The 17,474-nt window shown below is 46.9% G+C and overlaps 1 protein-coding gene across 4 annotated transcripts in view; it reads left to right on the top strand.

The window, feature by feature from the left end:
• Tom1l2 (target of myb1 like 2 membrane trafficking protein) overlaps positions 1-17,474 on the top strand; it is a 135,644-nt gene that overhangs the window by 93,107 nt on the left and 25,063 nt on the right. For 3 of the 4 annotated variants that reach the window (XM_090349408.1, XM_090349407.1, XM_090349406.1), the window contains exons 5-7: positions 6,102-6,236; positions 7,717-7,875; positions 9,599-9,715. In XM_090349408.1, the coding sequence (XP_090205534.1) occupies positions 6,102-6,236; positions 7,717-7,875; positions 9,599-9,715 (411 nt within the window). The remainder of the gene's footprint in view (positions 1-6,101; positions 6,237-7,716; positions 7,876-9,598; positions 9,716-17,474) is intronic. The other variant, XM_090349409.1, reaches the window with a different exon arrangement.

The raw sequence follows: 17,474 nt of genomic DNA, 5'->3' as shown, positions 1-17,474 counted from the left end.
AGTTGCTAACTTTTCTGTTGTCTGCCTCATTGTTAGTTCCTAGAGTTCAGGGACAGTGTCCCCCGGGTCTAGAACATTTGAGTATGCTAAATGGTGTTTAGTGGATAAATGTAGCTCACTGAAGCTCAGGGGAAAGGAAAGCATGGAAGTGATAGCAGAGCCCTTTCCCTAGAGTTGGCTCTGTTCCCCCCACCCCATCCCCCTACCCATGAGTATACTCTCTTCCTCCTTTCCACCTCTACCCTATAGCCTCTCCTTCTGGGGCTATACTCTGACTCAACCCCAGGAACTGTTACCAGGAAAACAAATGGTAGCTTTCTTCTCATAAAAGATGGTGTCCCCAACCTGGACTCCTCATGCAGAGACAGCTATCTGCAGGGCCTGTTGTCACAGGATGTCACTGAGACATCCTGGGTGATAGTTTGCTCATCCCCAGGAGAATGAGAAGGATGGAATAGAGAGGTGACAAGTCATTGGTTCTGTGGGTAGGTAGCAGTTTAATGTAAATCCTAGTAGATGGAAAAGAGGCTCCACTAATCATGTCAATGCCAGCACAGTACAAAGTCTCCCTCACTACCTTGTTTTCAGGATGTTTCTTAGTGCTCTCTGGAGCCCAGGAAGTGGGGCCAGATCGTTCCTGGGCCTGCCCTTTGGCAGCCAGTAGGCTTACCAGAAGGACTAAGGTTTACAGGTGTTTGGGCTAGGAAGAACTTCAGGTGGCTTTTGAATTCTAGGGGGGTATAGTTCTAAACTTTCCAGTCCAGAAAAGTAGGTTGAATGGAGAAGTACTTAAAAAGCTTTAAAGTAAAGATGAGCCCTTCCAGCCTCCCTGTCATGCAGTGTACCCGGCTTCTTCCCAGAAGGGGAGCCCTTAGGACTGATTTCTGGTCATTGACCTGAACCCACTGCCCCATAGGTTAACCCAAGATGGGAGCAGGGCTGCCACTGTGTGTAGAGACAGAAGGGAGGCTTTTCCAAAATCTGTGCTAGTTGGTAAATAACGATAGAATTTGCCCTCTTATGTCTGCCTGTATCCAGGCCACCATCTCTTGATCACTCCTTTGAGTGCTCATCATAGTGGCGCCTTTGCCATCAAGAGTCCCCAAGGCTGATTATGCAGAGAATCCAGGGGCTAGAGGTGTGGCTCAATGGTAGTGTGACTGCCAGATACACGGGGGTCCCTGGTTGTGTGGGAGTCCCAGAACTATAAAGGAGAGAGAATCCTCATGATACATCCCTCCTTCCCCTCCTGTATTCCATCCTGCTCCTCATCTGGTCTTGGCTGCCTTTAGCCATTCTTAGCCACCCCCATCTTCCCCACCCTACCCATAAAAAAAAGTCCTTCAAGCTTGTATTCTCTGGAGGGCCCTGCCCCTCAGAACACGCAGAGAACAGCCTCCTCATTTCCCAAGGCTGATTCTTGGGCTGTTTATCCCACTCAGGTGAGGCCTTAGTAGGCTCATCCAACCTGGGCATCTGCTCTTCTGGGTGGGCTCACTCTCCCTAGCAGGAAGGGTCAGCAGAATATTGCTAGCAAAGATGCTTGGTTAAGCTCCTTAATGCTCAGCCCCATCCCTTGACTACTATGACTTCACTCACCATTAACTTTTTCTTTTACACTCAAGTTTTCCCCTGGCTGGTCTCAGGGCTCATGCTTTCTTTTGTTTCCTCTGGTTAAATCCTGTTTGTTGAAGGACGTTGCGATGCTGTGCCATTCCCTCAGGCTTTCTTGGTGGGTTTTATGTTTTTTTGAGCAGTATGAGGGCTTGAACTCAGGACTTCATGCTTGCTAGGCATACACTCTACCGCTTGAACCATGCCTCCATCCCTGTTTTGCTCTGGTTATTTTTCTCTAAGAGTCTTGCCCAGGCTGGCCTGCATGGTGATCTTCCTATTTACCCTTCTCGTAATTTGGGATGGCAAGTGTGTGGCTTTTTCTGTTGAGATTGGGAATCTTGCAAACTTTTTGTTTATCCTGGCCTTGGACCTTGATCCTCCTGCCAATCTCTACCTAATGCATAGCTGGGATTCTAGATGTGAACCACTGGTTATCAGCCCTGAAATGGTCTTGCATATCAGAAATAGGGTCATCCTGTAAAACAGCTTCAGCCTGGTCTTGTCTCCTGACCCGCTTCACTCCTCATAAAGAGTCTAAAAATACTCTTTCTTTCCACTGCACATTCTTCTTTCCACTGTAGAAAGTGAGCTGGTTGGGGTGGGGGTGGGGAGGAGCAAGAGGGCAGGAGGAGCTGGAGGGATTGTGTTCTTTGAAGGTACCCGAGGCCTGGCAGCTGCCTCGAAAATGTCCAGTGGAAACTATGTCCCCTAGATCCCCTCAAGTGAAGGCCACTGGATCTCTCTGGGGATCCTGTCACTGGAAACCTCCTCTTGGCAGGAGACAACAAAGCTTCCTTTTATCCAGTAGTATTTCAAGACCCATAGGTTAAACAAACAATTTGTGGATCTGAAAGTTGGTATCTCAAAACTAGTCAAAGCCTTGTAGGATACAGCAGTGAATAGGATGTGGTGCATGTTTGTCTGCACTTTAGTGTACAGTCCAAAGTAATGAAAGAAATAAAAGCAGAAACTGATCTCTGTCTTCCAGACTTCCAAGACTGCACCCATGGGTAGAAGAGAGAATTATGTAAAGCATGGCTTCTAGTGAAGTGACCACTTCCCTCATTAACTGTCTAGTGCCTATGACAGGAAACCCTGAGAGAATGCCAGCACTCCTGCTGCCATGGTATCCCTATAAGGCAGCTACTGGTGAGGCAGCCTGTCCCCCTCTACTCTGCCAATCCTGGCCTCCAGGTCAGGGATTTGGGGCAGCCCAAACCTTAGGCTAACACACAACTCCCCTAGGGAGGATTCTCTGCTGCCTCAGCCATCCAGAGGGAGCCTTACTTTATCACTGTCACTGTCTGTTGACAGTGTAAGGCCATCTTTCCTCAGTGTGTGCAAGTAGGGAAATAAGGATGCTTAGTAACTATGAGAATTGACTTTAATTTAACTTGACAGATATTGACTGATGGCCTTCTATGGGCAATGACAAGAGACGTATGTGTTCTGTCCAAAGGTGAGGGGTGGGCAACAGGAACACTGTTATTTAGGCGTGTCCTAAGAAGATGCCCAAGAGTACATGACACCCCTAGGCTTTTCTCATCTCTGTACTTTCACATAGGACTGTTCCTTTAAAGCTCTCTCCCCAATTTTGTTCATCTGTTGGCATCAGAGTCTTAATCAGTGGAGATTGCTGTCATGAACATATGCTCTGTTAGCAGCCATCTCACCCGGGCTGCCCAGGGGTCCCAGACATGGGCTAGAATTGTGGCAGGTGGGGACAGGGTACATTAGTCAAGACTGCTTGGCTGCAAATAACAGACACCAACTGTGCCTGCCTAAGCAAAGAGGAGAGATTGTCCTGACAAAGCTGAGCCTCCCAGAAGCCTACGTCACACAGGCCAGGGATGTGTCTGGGCCTAGGAAAGGACAAAAGGGATCAGGAAAGCCCTCCAAATCCTCTCTTTGCATGTATGCTCCTCTCAGCACACCAGCTGCTCCTTTTCTATCTCTATCCCCTGGTCCTGTGCTAGCACATGGATACCTCTCAATGCCTACATTTATAGAGGACAGTTTCTTTACCCAAAGAAATGAGCAGCTTGGGCCAGGAGTTTGGCCTAGTGGTAGAGTGCTTGCCCAGCATACACAAATACCCAGGTTCAATTCCGTGATACCACATACATAGAAAAAGCCAGAAGTGGAGCTGTGGCTCAAGTGGTAGATCCCTAGCCTTGAGAAAGCACAAGGACAGCACTCAGGCCCTAAGTTCAAGCCCCAGGACTGGCATAGAAAAAAAAAAAAAAGAAAGAAAAAGAAAGAGCTGTTCTCTCTGAGACCTGAGCTCCAGGGAGAATGTGACTGGCCCAAGTCTAGCTGCAGAACTGCTCCTGTGAATCTTTATGAATGTATGGGAGGGGAAATCTATACAAGGGGGGCCCTGAGCCGGCACAGTGGCTCATGCCTATAATCCTAGCTACTCAGGAGGCTGAGGTCTGAGGATCAAGGTTCAAAGCCAGCCTGGGCACAAAAGGTCCTGAGACTCTTATCTCCAATTAACCTCTAGAAAACTGGGAAGTGGGGCTTATCTCAAGGGTAGGGCGGTAGCCTTGAGCTGAAGAGCTTAGAGACAGTACCCAGGCTAAGTTCAAGTCCCATGACCCACAAAAAAATAAAAAAATTGAAAGGGGGGGCCCTGAAAGGTGTCCATTGAGCAGGAAACAGCACCATGGCTCTTTCCTCCTTCTCCTCTTTCCTCCCCCTTCTTCCTCCTTTCCTCTTATTCCTTTGTTTAGGGATTTGAACTCAGGGCTTTATGCTCACTAGGCTAGAGTGCTATAACTTGAGCCACTCTCCCAGCCCTTTTTCCTATTGTCTCAAATTTGGCCTGGGTAAGGAGCAAGGGAAATAAATAGGGGTTTCTGGAGCCCCATTGAAACAGAAGCAGGTATTGTCATGAGGAGAAACTGCCATGGTTTTTTTCCTCAACCTCCCCCAGTAGGCTGTGAATGTGGTCTTTAGAATCTCCGTTACTTATTATTATTTTTGTTGCAGAATAAAAATTAAGGGTCCCTGTGCATGCTTAGGCAAACACTTGACCACTATGCTCCTCCTTAGTCCTACACTCTCAAGTTTGGGTACTGAACTGAAATGCCAAAGCAGTGTTGGATTCAGATGGAATTTGATGGAGATGGCCAAGCAGCAGGTGGGAGCGGGCTCTGAGGCAGTGGATGGGATATGGCTGATGGAAGCAGCGTGCTTTCCAGCTGAATCTTCCTGACAGCCTCTGTAGGCATCTTCAGCACTCCTCAAAATCTAAAAGAAAACATTGGCCCAGACAGGCTGTCTTTATGCCATGGTGGCATTCAATCCCTGAATATGCAAATCAAATAAGGGCACCAAATAAAGAAAGTAAAAAAAAAAAAAAAAAAGCTGACAGTGCTGTTTGCAGTAAGTGAGATGCACAGGCGTAATTAAGGAGGCCTTTTGGAAACTGACCTTTCAACTTCCAGTGAGTTTGTTCAATAGAGATAGAGTTTCTGTGGCTGCTTGAGGATTGGTTGGATCACATTGCTTGAGGCAGGAGGCCACTGCTAAATGCTGTGACAATGTTACAGTCAGTGCCATGGTGCTGTAAGTACAAGAGGTGTTGCCTTCTCCTCTGGGTATGTATATCTGGCAAAGGGCACAGCACTGGGAGGGAACTCAATTTCTGAGGAGCCCTTTAGATACAATTCTGGTTTTGGTACATTCTGAAACTGCCAAATAGCAACATTAAAAAAATTGTTTTATAAGTTAATGGATATGGTAGTGCATTCATTTTTCTGCTCTTTCCTCTTTGTGTGTGTTTTCATTTAAGGGAGTCTACAAGTCTTGCTTGCTGTGGGCAGATATGTTCTGATGTGTCAGCAGCACATAATGGAAGAAAATTGGGGCCAGAGCAAGACTCTGCAGGTGAACCCCAGCTTCTGGCAGGGTTCTGACTCTTCTTGGGTTCTTGTATCCCTGAGCTGGAATCATTCCACCTGCCAGTAATGAGGCTGGGCTAGATTAGACTGCGTTAGCAGTCTCTGATCTATGGAGAAAGCCTGGAGTTAGCCTTGATTTCCTATCCCTCATCAATTTCTCTTTTACTTTATGCTCAATTTGCCTACCTTTCCTGCCTCCACTGAGGAGGGCAGGCGTCCTACTGGGAAGCATTGAAGCAAACCTTCCACTCCCTTCAGCCGAACAGCCCCTCCAATTGATTTCCTTGCTATTAGGCAAATGCCTGCATCTTCGGATGTGCCACGGTGCTTAGGTGTTATTTCTCTGCTTCTTCTCCAAGGAAATGTATGCTGAATTAAGTTTTGTGTTTTTGTTCACGCTCAAGAGCACCATTGAAAGCAAAGGGTTTTGCCAGCCATGTCATGGCAGCAATTGCAGAGGAACTGAGGAAGCTTTTCCCAATGCACTTTGCAATAGGAATGGCAAAGCACTGGCCTTAGGCCTGGGCTGACTTTTCCACACCTGTGGCCTCCTAACAGGCCTTCCTCTCTTCCCAGGCATGGGCTGATGCCTTTCGGAGCAGTCCTGATCTCACCGGTGTTGTGCACATATATGAGGAGCTGAAGAGGAAGGGGATTGAATTTCCCATGGCAGACTTGGATGCTTTATCCCCCATCCACACACCCCAGCGGGTAAGCTTCCAGCTGGCATTTTCTAGAAAGACCAACTATAGAACTGGCGAGCCAAGCCGCTGCTGCCACCCTTCTGCTGCTGCCTTTGAATTATTCAGCTTGTCATCATGCTTTCTTAAAGCTCCAGGGCATTTCTTTTTAATAACAAGGGGAATGCAAGAGGAAGACAGCTGGTTGACTGGTGATTAAGTGGCAGCTGTGTCTCCCCCGTTTTCACACTGGCTGTGGAGGAATATAATAGAGGGATCAGTTCAGTGTTTTCATGGAGATGGCTGCTTGGGAGGAGCTATCCTGTAAGTGTCATTAGCACCTGCTTTGCAAAGGCCTATAGAATGTGTATGGGAATCTGTCCACCATCCCCCTGGAGTACCTTGAGTACCTGGGAACAATGAAAAGGGGTGACATTATTCATCAAGGACAAAAGAGCAACTTCTTGATTTTTGAACAGTACACATCAACTGGATATTTTTTTTTCAATGTGGTGCTGAAAATGTAACCCACGGCTTTGTGCATGCGAAGCACACACTGTACCACTGAGCTATACCCCAGTCCAGTCAAATGCATCTGAAGTATGATTTTAGCTCTGGGCATTCAGCATCAGTTCTGGCATCCTTGAATTCTGTCATTCTTGGAATTCAAAGCCCAGGGAAAGTCTGTGTCAAGGCATCCCACAGAAGCTGGGACTGTGCCTCAGAATTAAATATCTCAGAATTAAGGCAATACCATTCATGGTTCCACAGGGAAGTAAGTCTCTGATGTCTTGAAAGCAGCATCTGGCCCAGAGTAAGAGCCAGGAAAACTCAAGATCTGAAAAGGTACCTGTCAGAGTGCATTTGGCCTTGCTGACTTGTACCTATGTCTAACAGGAGGGTCTTGAGAAGAGCAGTATGGGGTACACAACTCATGTGAACACCTGCACTGTTGGTTGATGAGGTTACCTGACATGCCTGTTTTCCAAAGCACTTTCATTCCATCCTTCCAAACCACTTACTATGCTTTGTGGTATAAACATAACCTGCTTTATTCTTCTAATAATGACTTAGACAGAACAGACTGGTTGTTCTTATAATTACAAAGAACATTCGGTAAATTGCATAATTGCTATTTATATTATTCTACTTGTAAAGGCCAAAGCATAGTCTTGTGGTACCAAATAAGGATTCGTGATTAGCAAAACTTAATAATAGCCCTCCCTCCACTCCAATCCTGAGGTGGTCTTAATGACAGAACCATGACCAGAATGCTCACAGAGATTTCTCTGTGGGGCCCTTTTCAATTGTTTTGGTTGCCTGCCACACTTCCCTTGTGAGGTAGGGAGGGAGGAGCCACTAGCCCCCCTGCTACCCAGATGGAGTGACTGGGTAGGCACAGAGAAAGTCCTTGAACTCTAATAGAAAACACCACCTGGGCTGGGGTTAGTGCCAGGCCAGGCTGCTTAGACTACCGAAGTGAACCAAAGACTTTGTTATTGTCATGTTAGAGTGTTCCAGAAGTGGATCCAGCTGCAACCATGCCCAGGTCTCAGTCCCAACACAGGACAAGTACCAACTCCTATTCCTCAACGCTTCCTGTTTCCTATACCACTCCACAGGCCCCAGCTCTGAATGTGACTGGTCCTATCACAGCCAATTCAGAACAGGTATGTCCATACTTCCCAGCCATAGGCAAACCAGCTTTCTGTCCTCCTGCACTTTTCTGGGGTAACACATGGGGCCTCCCCAAATCAGACACTATGCTAAGCATAGGGGCCAGAAAAAAAGGGGGAGGGGAGGATTCAAGGAGGTGGATAAGAAAGACTGTTGTGATCAGAGTCAAAATATACCATGAAGGCACGTGCTCTTGGAAGGCAACCTGGGAGCTGAGGTCCTGAGGACCCTGAATCAGGCCTGGGACTTTTCAAGTGAAGCCTTTGTGGGCTGTGGCAGCTTAGTACAGTCATCATGCATAGTGGGGAGGATCAGAGCTCCTCCTGGGAACTCCAAGTAGCCTGCCTCCAGAGCAGGTACATAGGCAGGACTCAGGTAGGGGAGGATAGTGGCAGAAAGCAAAAGCCAAAAGTACAGAACGTAGACAAGTTGTGAACAATTTGTCTGCCACACAGACAGATTTTTATAAGAAATGTCCGCCATCAGAGGCCAGTGACCCATCAGTAAGGTACCAATGGAGGTATACAGAGGCTAAAATCAGGGAGGATTTTTTAGAAGCAGAGTTCTCGCCTCATCTCAAATACAGCTCCTGTTTTCTGGGTTACTACCTAAGACACCAATGCAGTTTTATCCCAACGATGAATTATGGAGACTGATCTTTAGATGAATCTGTAGAATTTCCATTAATTATGATTTCATAATTGTTCTGACTTGGAAAAAGGTTACCCAATATTAATAGTTCCCCCAATCCTTAATTTTCTATTTGTTAGAAACAGATCATTAAAACAGATCATTAAAACAGATCAGGTGATTTTGTGTAGGTAACAGCTGTGTTGTGTCATGGCTATGTCCCTCTCACTTCTCTGCCAGCACTGAGGAAATGTGGTACAAGCAAGTGTATATTAATTTCCCATTGGGAGTAACAGGGCTGATAGACCTTTCTATGCTGATTCTTTTATGATGTTTGCTGTAGGCAAAGAAGGCACTTGTGTCTTCCCCTCCCACAGGTATATCTTGAGGTGATTTAGAGGAAACTCAGAGCTGGAAACTGAAGAAAGACAGCTTCTGGAGAAATAGCTCAGACTATGTCTAGGGCTAGATTTTAGAGGGGTAGATAGATAGATAGATAGATAGATAGATAGGGTGGGCAATTTTCAAGAAGCGGAGAAAGGTTCTCTTCTATGGTCTGGCTTGCTCTTCTTCCCTCATTCTTTCCCTCAGAAGAGTGCTGTAAGCAGTGTTTGGCCTCCTAGAGGATCACAGAATTGAGAACATGACATTGCTAGGGACTGTGTCTTTGACCATGAAAATCATAGAGTAGGTTTTCAGCTCTGAAATAACACAGGAGCTCCTCACTCCCAGAATAGAGGCCCTGATGGCTAGTTTCCTCTTCAGGGCCCCATGGTGGAAAGGCTGAGACAGAAACATCTTGGCTCCCTTCTTTCTCAGCATTTTTCATTGCACTCTGCAATTCCTTCAGAGGCACCAATAACAGTCAGTAACCAGGACTCTGGGTGGCCTGGCTCCCAATCTAGTTCTCTCCAAGCTGCCAGCCCTCCTAGGATGAGTAGAGAGAGACGAGAAGGCTGCAGCTTTGGAAGGGTGACCTAAGTCTTACTGTGGATAGGGCTACCCAGCCTATGGGGCACTGGTTCTGGTCCTCCAGCTGCATCTAACTGATCTCTTCTTCCTGCTCTCCTACCCTCCATCCTGCAGATTGCCAGGCTGCGAAGTGAGCTGGATGTCGTTCGGGGAAACACAAAAGTCATGTCTGAGATGTTAACAGAAATGGTTCCCGGGCAGGAAGATTCATCTGATCTGGAGCTGCTACAGGTGAGGAGAACCTGCACACTGTGGCAGGAACCTAACTGGAAGTACAGCTGTGAGACCGATGGTGTCATGGCAGGGAGGTCAAGAGGGACTTAGGCCACATTGGTCCATAATCAGCCTCACTTCCTCCCAGGGAAGAATTGAGTGATACTTTCTCTTTTTTATATTTTCTTCATAACATTTTTCCCCTTACTGTAAGGTGGCAGTTGTAGAACACATGTCCATTGAAAGAGAAAGAAAAAAATTTAACTAAGCACCCACAATAAGTACTGTTGGTGTTTTGATGCCTTTTCTGTCAGACTGTTTGCTCTGTTTATTTTAAGTCTAACTAAGACCATGTTATGTGTACAAGTTTGTATGTGGCTCTGCTGACATAAACATCCTGCAGCAGGGCCTTTTTGACCCTTCTCATTTCTCCTCACCCCAATGTAGGAGTTCCTAAAACTGAAGGGAACTCAGAGCTCTTGTTTTCTCTCCAGCTGCTGAGGATACCCAGCTCAGCCTTACTCTGTGCTTTCTGAGGAGCAGCTGCCCCTAACAGCCTGCCCAGTTTTCCTTTCTGTCCAGTTTTCAAACACTGCTAGAGATGAAGCCCAGAGCTTTGTATAGGCTTGGCAAGTTCTGTCCCACTGAGCCACACCTTAGCCCACTCCACAGACCCAAAGCATGGCAAAAAGGGGTCCAGGAATAAGCCACCTTCAGTCTGACCCTCAGAATAGTCAGGTTCTTTCAGGCCAATTTCCCTGGCTAGCCAGTCCTAGAGTCAGTGACCAGATCTGTACCTCACTAGCTTCCAACCACTGCCATTTGTAGAACTTGGTGGCAGTTCTGCCCTTCAGAGCAGTGACCTTCAGGGTAGGTAGGAAGAGGATGCTATGAACTACAGGTATGAAATTGTTCCTGTAGGAGGCATAACAAATGAGCGAGTGGACAGGTCAGGAGCCAGATTGACCTGGTGGCCTAGCTTGCATGCCTCACAATGTACCTTCCCGACTGGATACCACAGCAGCTATTGCTTCTTCTGTTTCCATCTGGTACCTGGTCCTCAGTATTGGCCCCTTGAGTGCTACACCTCCCACTCCACTATAGGCTTACACTGGCTACCTAGAAAGCTTGGCACTGATGGTCTTTCCTAGTGGTTCTGCCCGGCCCCTCCCCATTTGTAAGGCTATCTGCTCTGATGGGATGAGAGTGGGAGGGCCCTTGTTCTGAGGCTAGCCCCCAGCTGAGACACAGAGAGCAAGAACAGCTCTGAAGGAGCACCCAGGATAATGCAAAAGACAGTCAGGGAAAGAGCTCACTGATGTGGGTCTTGGATACAGGTTGCTCTTGAAGCAGAGACAAATACCCTTCGCCCAGCCCCAGTATGGAACCCTGATTGGATGCTTACCAATTCCCAGGCCTGACTCCCAACATCTACAGTAGGCCAGCTCATTGGCTCATTGTCTATCTGCTGCAATCCATGGGCTACGTTTCCCTCTTTAATTCACCTCCACCCCAGCCCACAGAAGAGCCCTGCCAGGCATTACCCCCATGCACAGGAATCTGAGGGCAGTCCAGAATCTGAGAGGGCCTCTTGTGGCAGCATTGTGCTGTGTCAGCATTGGAATTCTTGCTGACAAGGGAGTTTGCTCTGGACAGAGCTGTGCTCCTGACTTTGGGGGGTGCGGGGGAGGTTAAACAAAGCCAAGATGCTTCTAGACAGCCAGAGCAGAACTATACAGCAGGAATCTCCTCCCCTCCTCCTCTCCTCTCTTTTTCTCCCTCCCTCCCTCCCTTCCTCCCTCCCTCCCCGTTAGTTTTTGTTTTTTTATTTTATTATTTTTTTAAAACAAGCCCATCAGCCAAGACAAACAGAACCTAATCTCCTGGCATTCGCTCAGTTTTCAAAAATAGGCTGCTTCCCATGATGTTTTTTTTCTTCCCTCGGTTTTGTTCCAACTCCAAGCCTACCAGCCCTCACTGCTGTCGTATAAATCAAGCAGAAAAAGACCCAGTCTGGGTGCCTGTGGGAGGCTGTCCTTTGAGTGCAGGAGATTCAGGAGTAGGCAGCTCTGTGTGAACAGACTCGGTTCTCCTGGCTGGTGGCCATGTACTTGACATCCTCCCTCCTCTTCTGTCTGGCAGGCAGAAGCCAGCAGATAGGGGCTCCCAAGGGTCAGAGCCACACAGAGTGGCGAGCCCTCAACACAGGAAAATGCCACTGTCCATTTGGAAAGTGCTGGGATCAGAATCCCCAGGACCCCTAGGCCAGGGTGGGCGATAGCCAGAGTACTGTTTAGGGCTGAAGCAGTCCAGAGCTACACATTCTGACAACCCAAATGCCCCTGCTGACAGAAGCTGCTCCTGGCTGAGTGCAAATTGCTGGCTGGAGGTGGAGGGAATGGGGGACGAGAGGCAATTGGAGGTGTCAGCCCCTTCCTCCCCACCATGCACCTGTGGCTGGTCAGCTAGTCATAATTGTGGTCAGGTAAGGTCCTGATTGCTTTCTGAACATGGCAAATCTCGCTCAGACATATCCTCCTCCAGCTTGGTGAGAGCAGCAGGGAAGCGTGTGAGCAATTTGCCTGGGGACTCCTGGGTGGATGGCTGGAATTTTGACTATGATTTCAGCTCCACTGGAGCCTGTGAGAAAAAGAGAAGCAGTGCCTAGAGTAGACACAGCAGCACTTCTCAGGAAAAGTGTCAAAAAACCCTCTACTCCCTGAGCTGGAAGAGACCTTCTGGGCAGCTAGAAGCATCTTGTCTAGTTCCTGCCTGTCTTTCTTCACATCTTCCATGACAGGCTGCTTTGGCAGCCCATAAAAGCACTTCTGTTTCAGATAGATGTCTTGGTTAGACTTTGGAAATAGCACAGCAGGGCAGAGAGCACAACTTACGAATCATGGGGCACACATCCTGGCCCGCCCACTAATGAGCTGAGTGACTCCAGGCCAGGCACAGGCCTTCTCAAAGTTCTTTTCTCCTTCCTCAGTTTCCAGGAGTGATTGGTTTCACATGAAAGTGGCTGTCATGAGGCAAGTCCTCCACAAATCATAGCTCCTGTGACCATTGTTGGAAAGCCCTTCTCACATTGAGCTCAAGTCTGTCTCCCTGTAGCTTTAACTTGGGTTATTAGAGACAATAGAACAAAAAGAATGCCTCTTTCACATCCTTAAATATGAGAAGATTGGTATAAGCCCCACCTACTGCTCAGTGTCTGGTGTGGCTGTTGGCAGCCCATCACAGGAGGCAGACTGTCAAATGGAGAGCCTCCATCAATTGAAAACCCTTCTCTGTTTCCTTGTATGGCTGTTAAGCTGTATCTTCCTCATCCCACACATGGACTCTGAGCCTGAAATGCAAAGCTGTATCATAATGTCCTAGCTAAAGTGTATGCCCTTGTCTGCAGCCAAGTACTACGTCCTGGGATCTTGAGAGATCCTGATTCTACCATTCAGTGCTCTTTTAACTTTGTCTTCAGTCAATAATACATTTTAATTAATCCAATGGTGCAAAAAATAAATAAATAAAAATGAAATGACAGTCTTATATCCATTAGATAATAAAAGCCTTCTTCCACATTGTTCCTTCAAGTAGCAGATGGTATATCCACCCCCTCCCTTCCTTGCTTCTTGCATCTCATTTCAACAAAAACAGAATGGCCACAGCATTTTCTCTAGAGAAATCTACTTGTTTAGCTTCATTATTCCCCCTTTCTCATCAATAGACTTTCTTCTCCCTCCCATCCCTTTTACAGCAATAGAACAGGTCTTCAAGACTGTATTCCTTGCTCCTTCAAACCAAGAGAGGGTTCAGAGGAAATCCAGAAAGATGAAGAAACAAACAAAAAAAAGACTATTTTGTGAGGTACAGCTGTAGCTGTCCCTTGAAGAGAAGATAAAGCCATTGAGATTAATTAATTAGACAGAAAAGAGAAGCTGTGTAGTGAGGTGTTCTAATAGATGAAGGCTTTTGTACAAGTGACCAGCTGTTCTCACCCTCTATTAAGAGAAGAGATAGGAGTTGGGCATCAGTGGTTCACACCTATAATTCTGCTACTCAGAAGGCTGAAATCTGAGGATTTCAAGGTTTGAAACCAGCCCAGACAGGAAAGCCCATGAGAATCTTATCTCCAGTTGACTACCAAAAATCCAGAGAAGGTGTTGTAGCTCAAAGTAGTAGGGCATAAAAGTTCAGGGATGGTGCCCAGGCTCTGAGTTTAGGCCCCAAGACTGGCACATACAAAGAAAAAAGAAAAAGGAGGGCCAGGAGTTTGGCCTGTTGGTAGAGTGCTTGCCTAGACCGGGTTCAGTTCCTTGGTACCACACACATAGAAAAAGGCACAATTGGTGCTGTGGGTCAAGTGGCAGAGCTCTAGCCTTGAGAAAGCCCAAGTACAGTGTTCAGGCCCTGAGTTCAAGCCAGGGCTGGCAAAAAAGAAGGAAAGGGGGAAGAAGGAACAGATGGGGGACGAGGAGGAGGGGGAGACAGAAAGAAAAGAAAAGGGAAAACAAAGAAGAAATAGGAAAAGACCAAAGCTGGAATTGAGGTGTTGTGGGAATTCCTGGCCTAGCCTTTGTTTGATGGAAAGGGTGACCTTTTAAGCTACTGGCTTTTGCATGTCTTAGGTCCAAAACAGTCACTCTGGATGGTTTGGAGGTGGAGTGAGGCAGATCTCTAATTGCTTGCTGTAGGTTTGTCTGTGGATGACATTGGAGATGCCATGTGGGTTTCTAGCTAGCAAAGTAGTAGCAGAAATCTTCATATTCTTGTCCATCTCTTTTTTTCCTCCCTTATTTTTTTTCAGTCATGACTTAAAAGAGTGAAGCCTGTTAATACTCAGGATAAATGATATAAATAAATAAAGATTGAAGCCACAAGATGATACAGTTTTCTGTGTACAGAGATGCCTGATACAGAAAATTCAGGATGGTCTTTGGGTCTGTCCCTAAGTGGAGCACTTGGAAAATTATTGAGATTCCCCTCCAGAATGGAAACCTGTCAAACTGCTTTCAGAGTAGGGACTGTTCCAGCTATCACCCCAACAGGAAAGCATTGGGGTCAGAGGCAGCAACTGCAAGGTCAGGACACATGTTTCCAGGGCTTAGTGCACATTAGTTGACTGCAGTCTATCTCTTGAGTCTCCAGGCTGAGGTCATAATGTGAGAGCTGCAGGAGTCCTTATAGCACTTCCCAAAGGTTTTAAAAGCGATGGAACCCTTTCCTCTGCAAACAAAATTCTATAGAGAATGACAATGTGCAAAATAGGTACAAGCAGAGCTGCCTTACCTGCTGTGGAGCAGGCACCCTGGAAGTTGCTGGGTCACCTCACTGGCACTCTGAAGAATGCTTCAAGTTTGATGTATGCAGCCCTCTTATTTTACGCAGAGAGAAGCCAGTCCTGGAGAAGTGGAGAGCACTAACCAGTCAGTCTGCTGCTGCTCTCCCCAACACCCAGCTGGGGCAGGGCTCTGTGGGAAAGAGAAAGGTAGAATGAAAGAATAAAGAAAGTTTGTATGATGAAGTTACTGGGATGGGGACATAAACCGAAGTTCTAAAGGAGTGGATAGAAAAGAAGGGACATTGATGCCAGCACCAACTTCTAGGGCTTCTGAGCAGTGTGATGAGGGCCCAAGGCCACCTGCCATCCTTCAATTTGTGGTATGTTTGGAGATTATCCATGGGCTTCAGGCAGTGATACAGCAAACCTGGGTAGAACATTGGAATTGTCTCCCACAATATACCCCAGTCTCCTGACTCATTAGTCTGGCACCTTGTTGTTGGCCTGCAGTTCTGATGAGAACTGGCTGTTGTTCTCTGCTTTTCCTACTACAGCTTGCTCCTTGCCATCAGCACCAAATAGTGCTATGGTTTTGTTTTGGGTCTGGTGGGGAGGATGTCTGCCTCTGCTGGAGAATATGGACCCTACAGAGCCTGCGTCAGGCATGACACTGCCTTCTCCAAAACCTAGAATGGCAGTCTGTTCAGAGTACCAGATACTAGGCTTCTTTCCTCAATGATCAAAAAGACTGACAGCATCATTCTGACTGTGCAGAGGGTAGAACCAGAACAAAGGGCAACAATAACATGACCAGAAACACAGGCCCAGCAAGGTGGCAGATCCATAGTCAGAAGTCTCCAAGGAAGTTTTTGGTCAAGATGAACACCAAACTTGTGTGTGCCCAGCTCCCTGAGTCCAGATTTCTTCTGCTCCAATAAATACAGCTATACTGAGGTGATCGTGGAATAATTCACCTGGGTCAGGCTTCATTCCTCAGCTGTTCCCATTCTCAGAGAGTTCAGCACCACGGGAGGAGAAAGCAGAAGCAGCTGTTGAGGGCTTCACCATGCTCCCATGCTGCATAGGACACACACCTTGCAGCAGTGAGATAAAAATTGATGATACTTTGGCTTGAGGTAGGTTGAAGGAATGCAAACTACTTTCATTCACTCATTCTCTTACGAGCTCTTGGAGAGTGACCCCTTATATATCAATCATAACACTGCAGAGATGGGAAGAGACCTGAGTCTGAGGGAAAGCCCGCTGGGAGCTCAGTGATGGTAATTCTGCCTGTGAGAGCTATGTTACTGAGAACCAGGAAGCGTGCAAAAGGGGCACTCTGGCTTTCCTACTTGGCTTGCTTGAGCTATCTCAGTGATCTAATTCAGCAGACAACCTTTGGGCATTTTCATTGTGCGTAGCTTGTGTTTGACTCCAGGGCATACACAGATGGCAAAGTGACAGTACCCCATCTCAAGGAGGTTCCTGTCTGGTGGGAGAGAAGACCTTCTAACCAGGATAGTGAAATGCTGAAACAAAACAAAGAACTAGGCAAAGATTTCCTGTGCCTGCTGGGACTAGATTGGTTACTTCTGCCAGGCATGTTTTTAAGCTGACGTATCTCTGAGATCCAGCTGCGAGAAGGAAGAGTGTCTCTATTCATTATCCTCTTAGCTCACTGGCTCATCTGTTCTCCCCAGGGTCTGGATAAAGCAGAACAGTATCTCACCTGCCTTGATGCTGGTGGTCCCTTGGGGATTGGAACTTTGTTCCTAGGCATCTCCAGTAGTCAGGAAGGCTGAGGGGCCACCCTGCAAAGCCTGCCATTTCTTTGCTGGGTAATGTCCTCAGACTGGCATTCAAGAGGGTAGGGCTAGGCAAGTGTGTAAGGAAGCCCCACAGACAAGTTCAAGCAAGAGAACACCAGGGAAGCGGCTGAATCATGGAAGACTAGCCATGTTCAAGAGGATATTGCTTCTAATGGTCAAAAGGACTTCTATGGTGGCAAGTATCATCTTTGACCAGCAGGGAGATTGCAGAGCTTCTAAGATAGCAAGGTGACAGACATGTCACCAAAGGTACCTAATTCAATCATGAAATAGTCTCATGCCATTACTGGCAGTTTAAGCTGATCCCACATTTTCAGAAGATCTTTTACTATTGCCAATCAATATTCTAAATGACATATATACTCCGTTACCCAGAAACTGCACTTCTGACAAACTCATGCCATGTCAGTACCTGTTCAAGTATGTAAGCATATATGGATACAAGTGTTCATTGCTACGTTATTTGGATTAGCTTGAAAAAGAGAAACCCTCTGCCAGACAGGAGCAGAGCATGAGCCATGTTGTGATACACATACAAAGGAATGAGGAAAGTAGTGGTGAGAAGGGCTTGAAAGATTTTGTTGAGGAAAAAAAGCCACAGAGAATCACATTATTACATCTTTTAAAATGTTCTGTACACACATACACAAAACAGTATGAATCTGTGCAC

The sequence above is a fragment of the Megascapheus bottae genome, chromosome 17 (assembly GCF_031878675.1).
Source record: "Megascapheus bottae isolate mThoBot1 chromosome 17, mThoBot2.hap1, whole genome shotgun sequence".
NCBI classification, from domain to species: domain Eukaryota; kingdom Metazoa; phylum Chordata; class Mammalia; order Rodentia; family Geomyidae; genus Megascapheus; species Megascapheus bottae.
The sequence above is the reverse complement of the archived record's forward strand: the minus strand, read 5'-3'. Positions and strand labels throughout refer to the sequence as shown.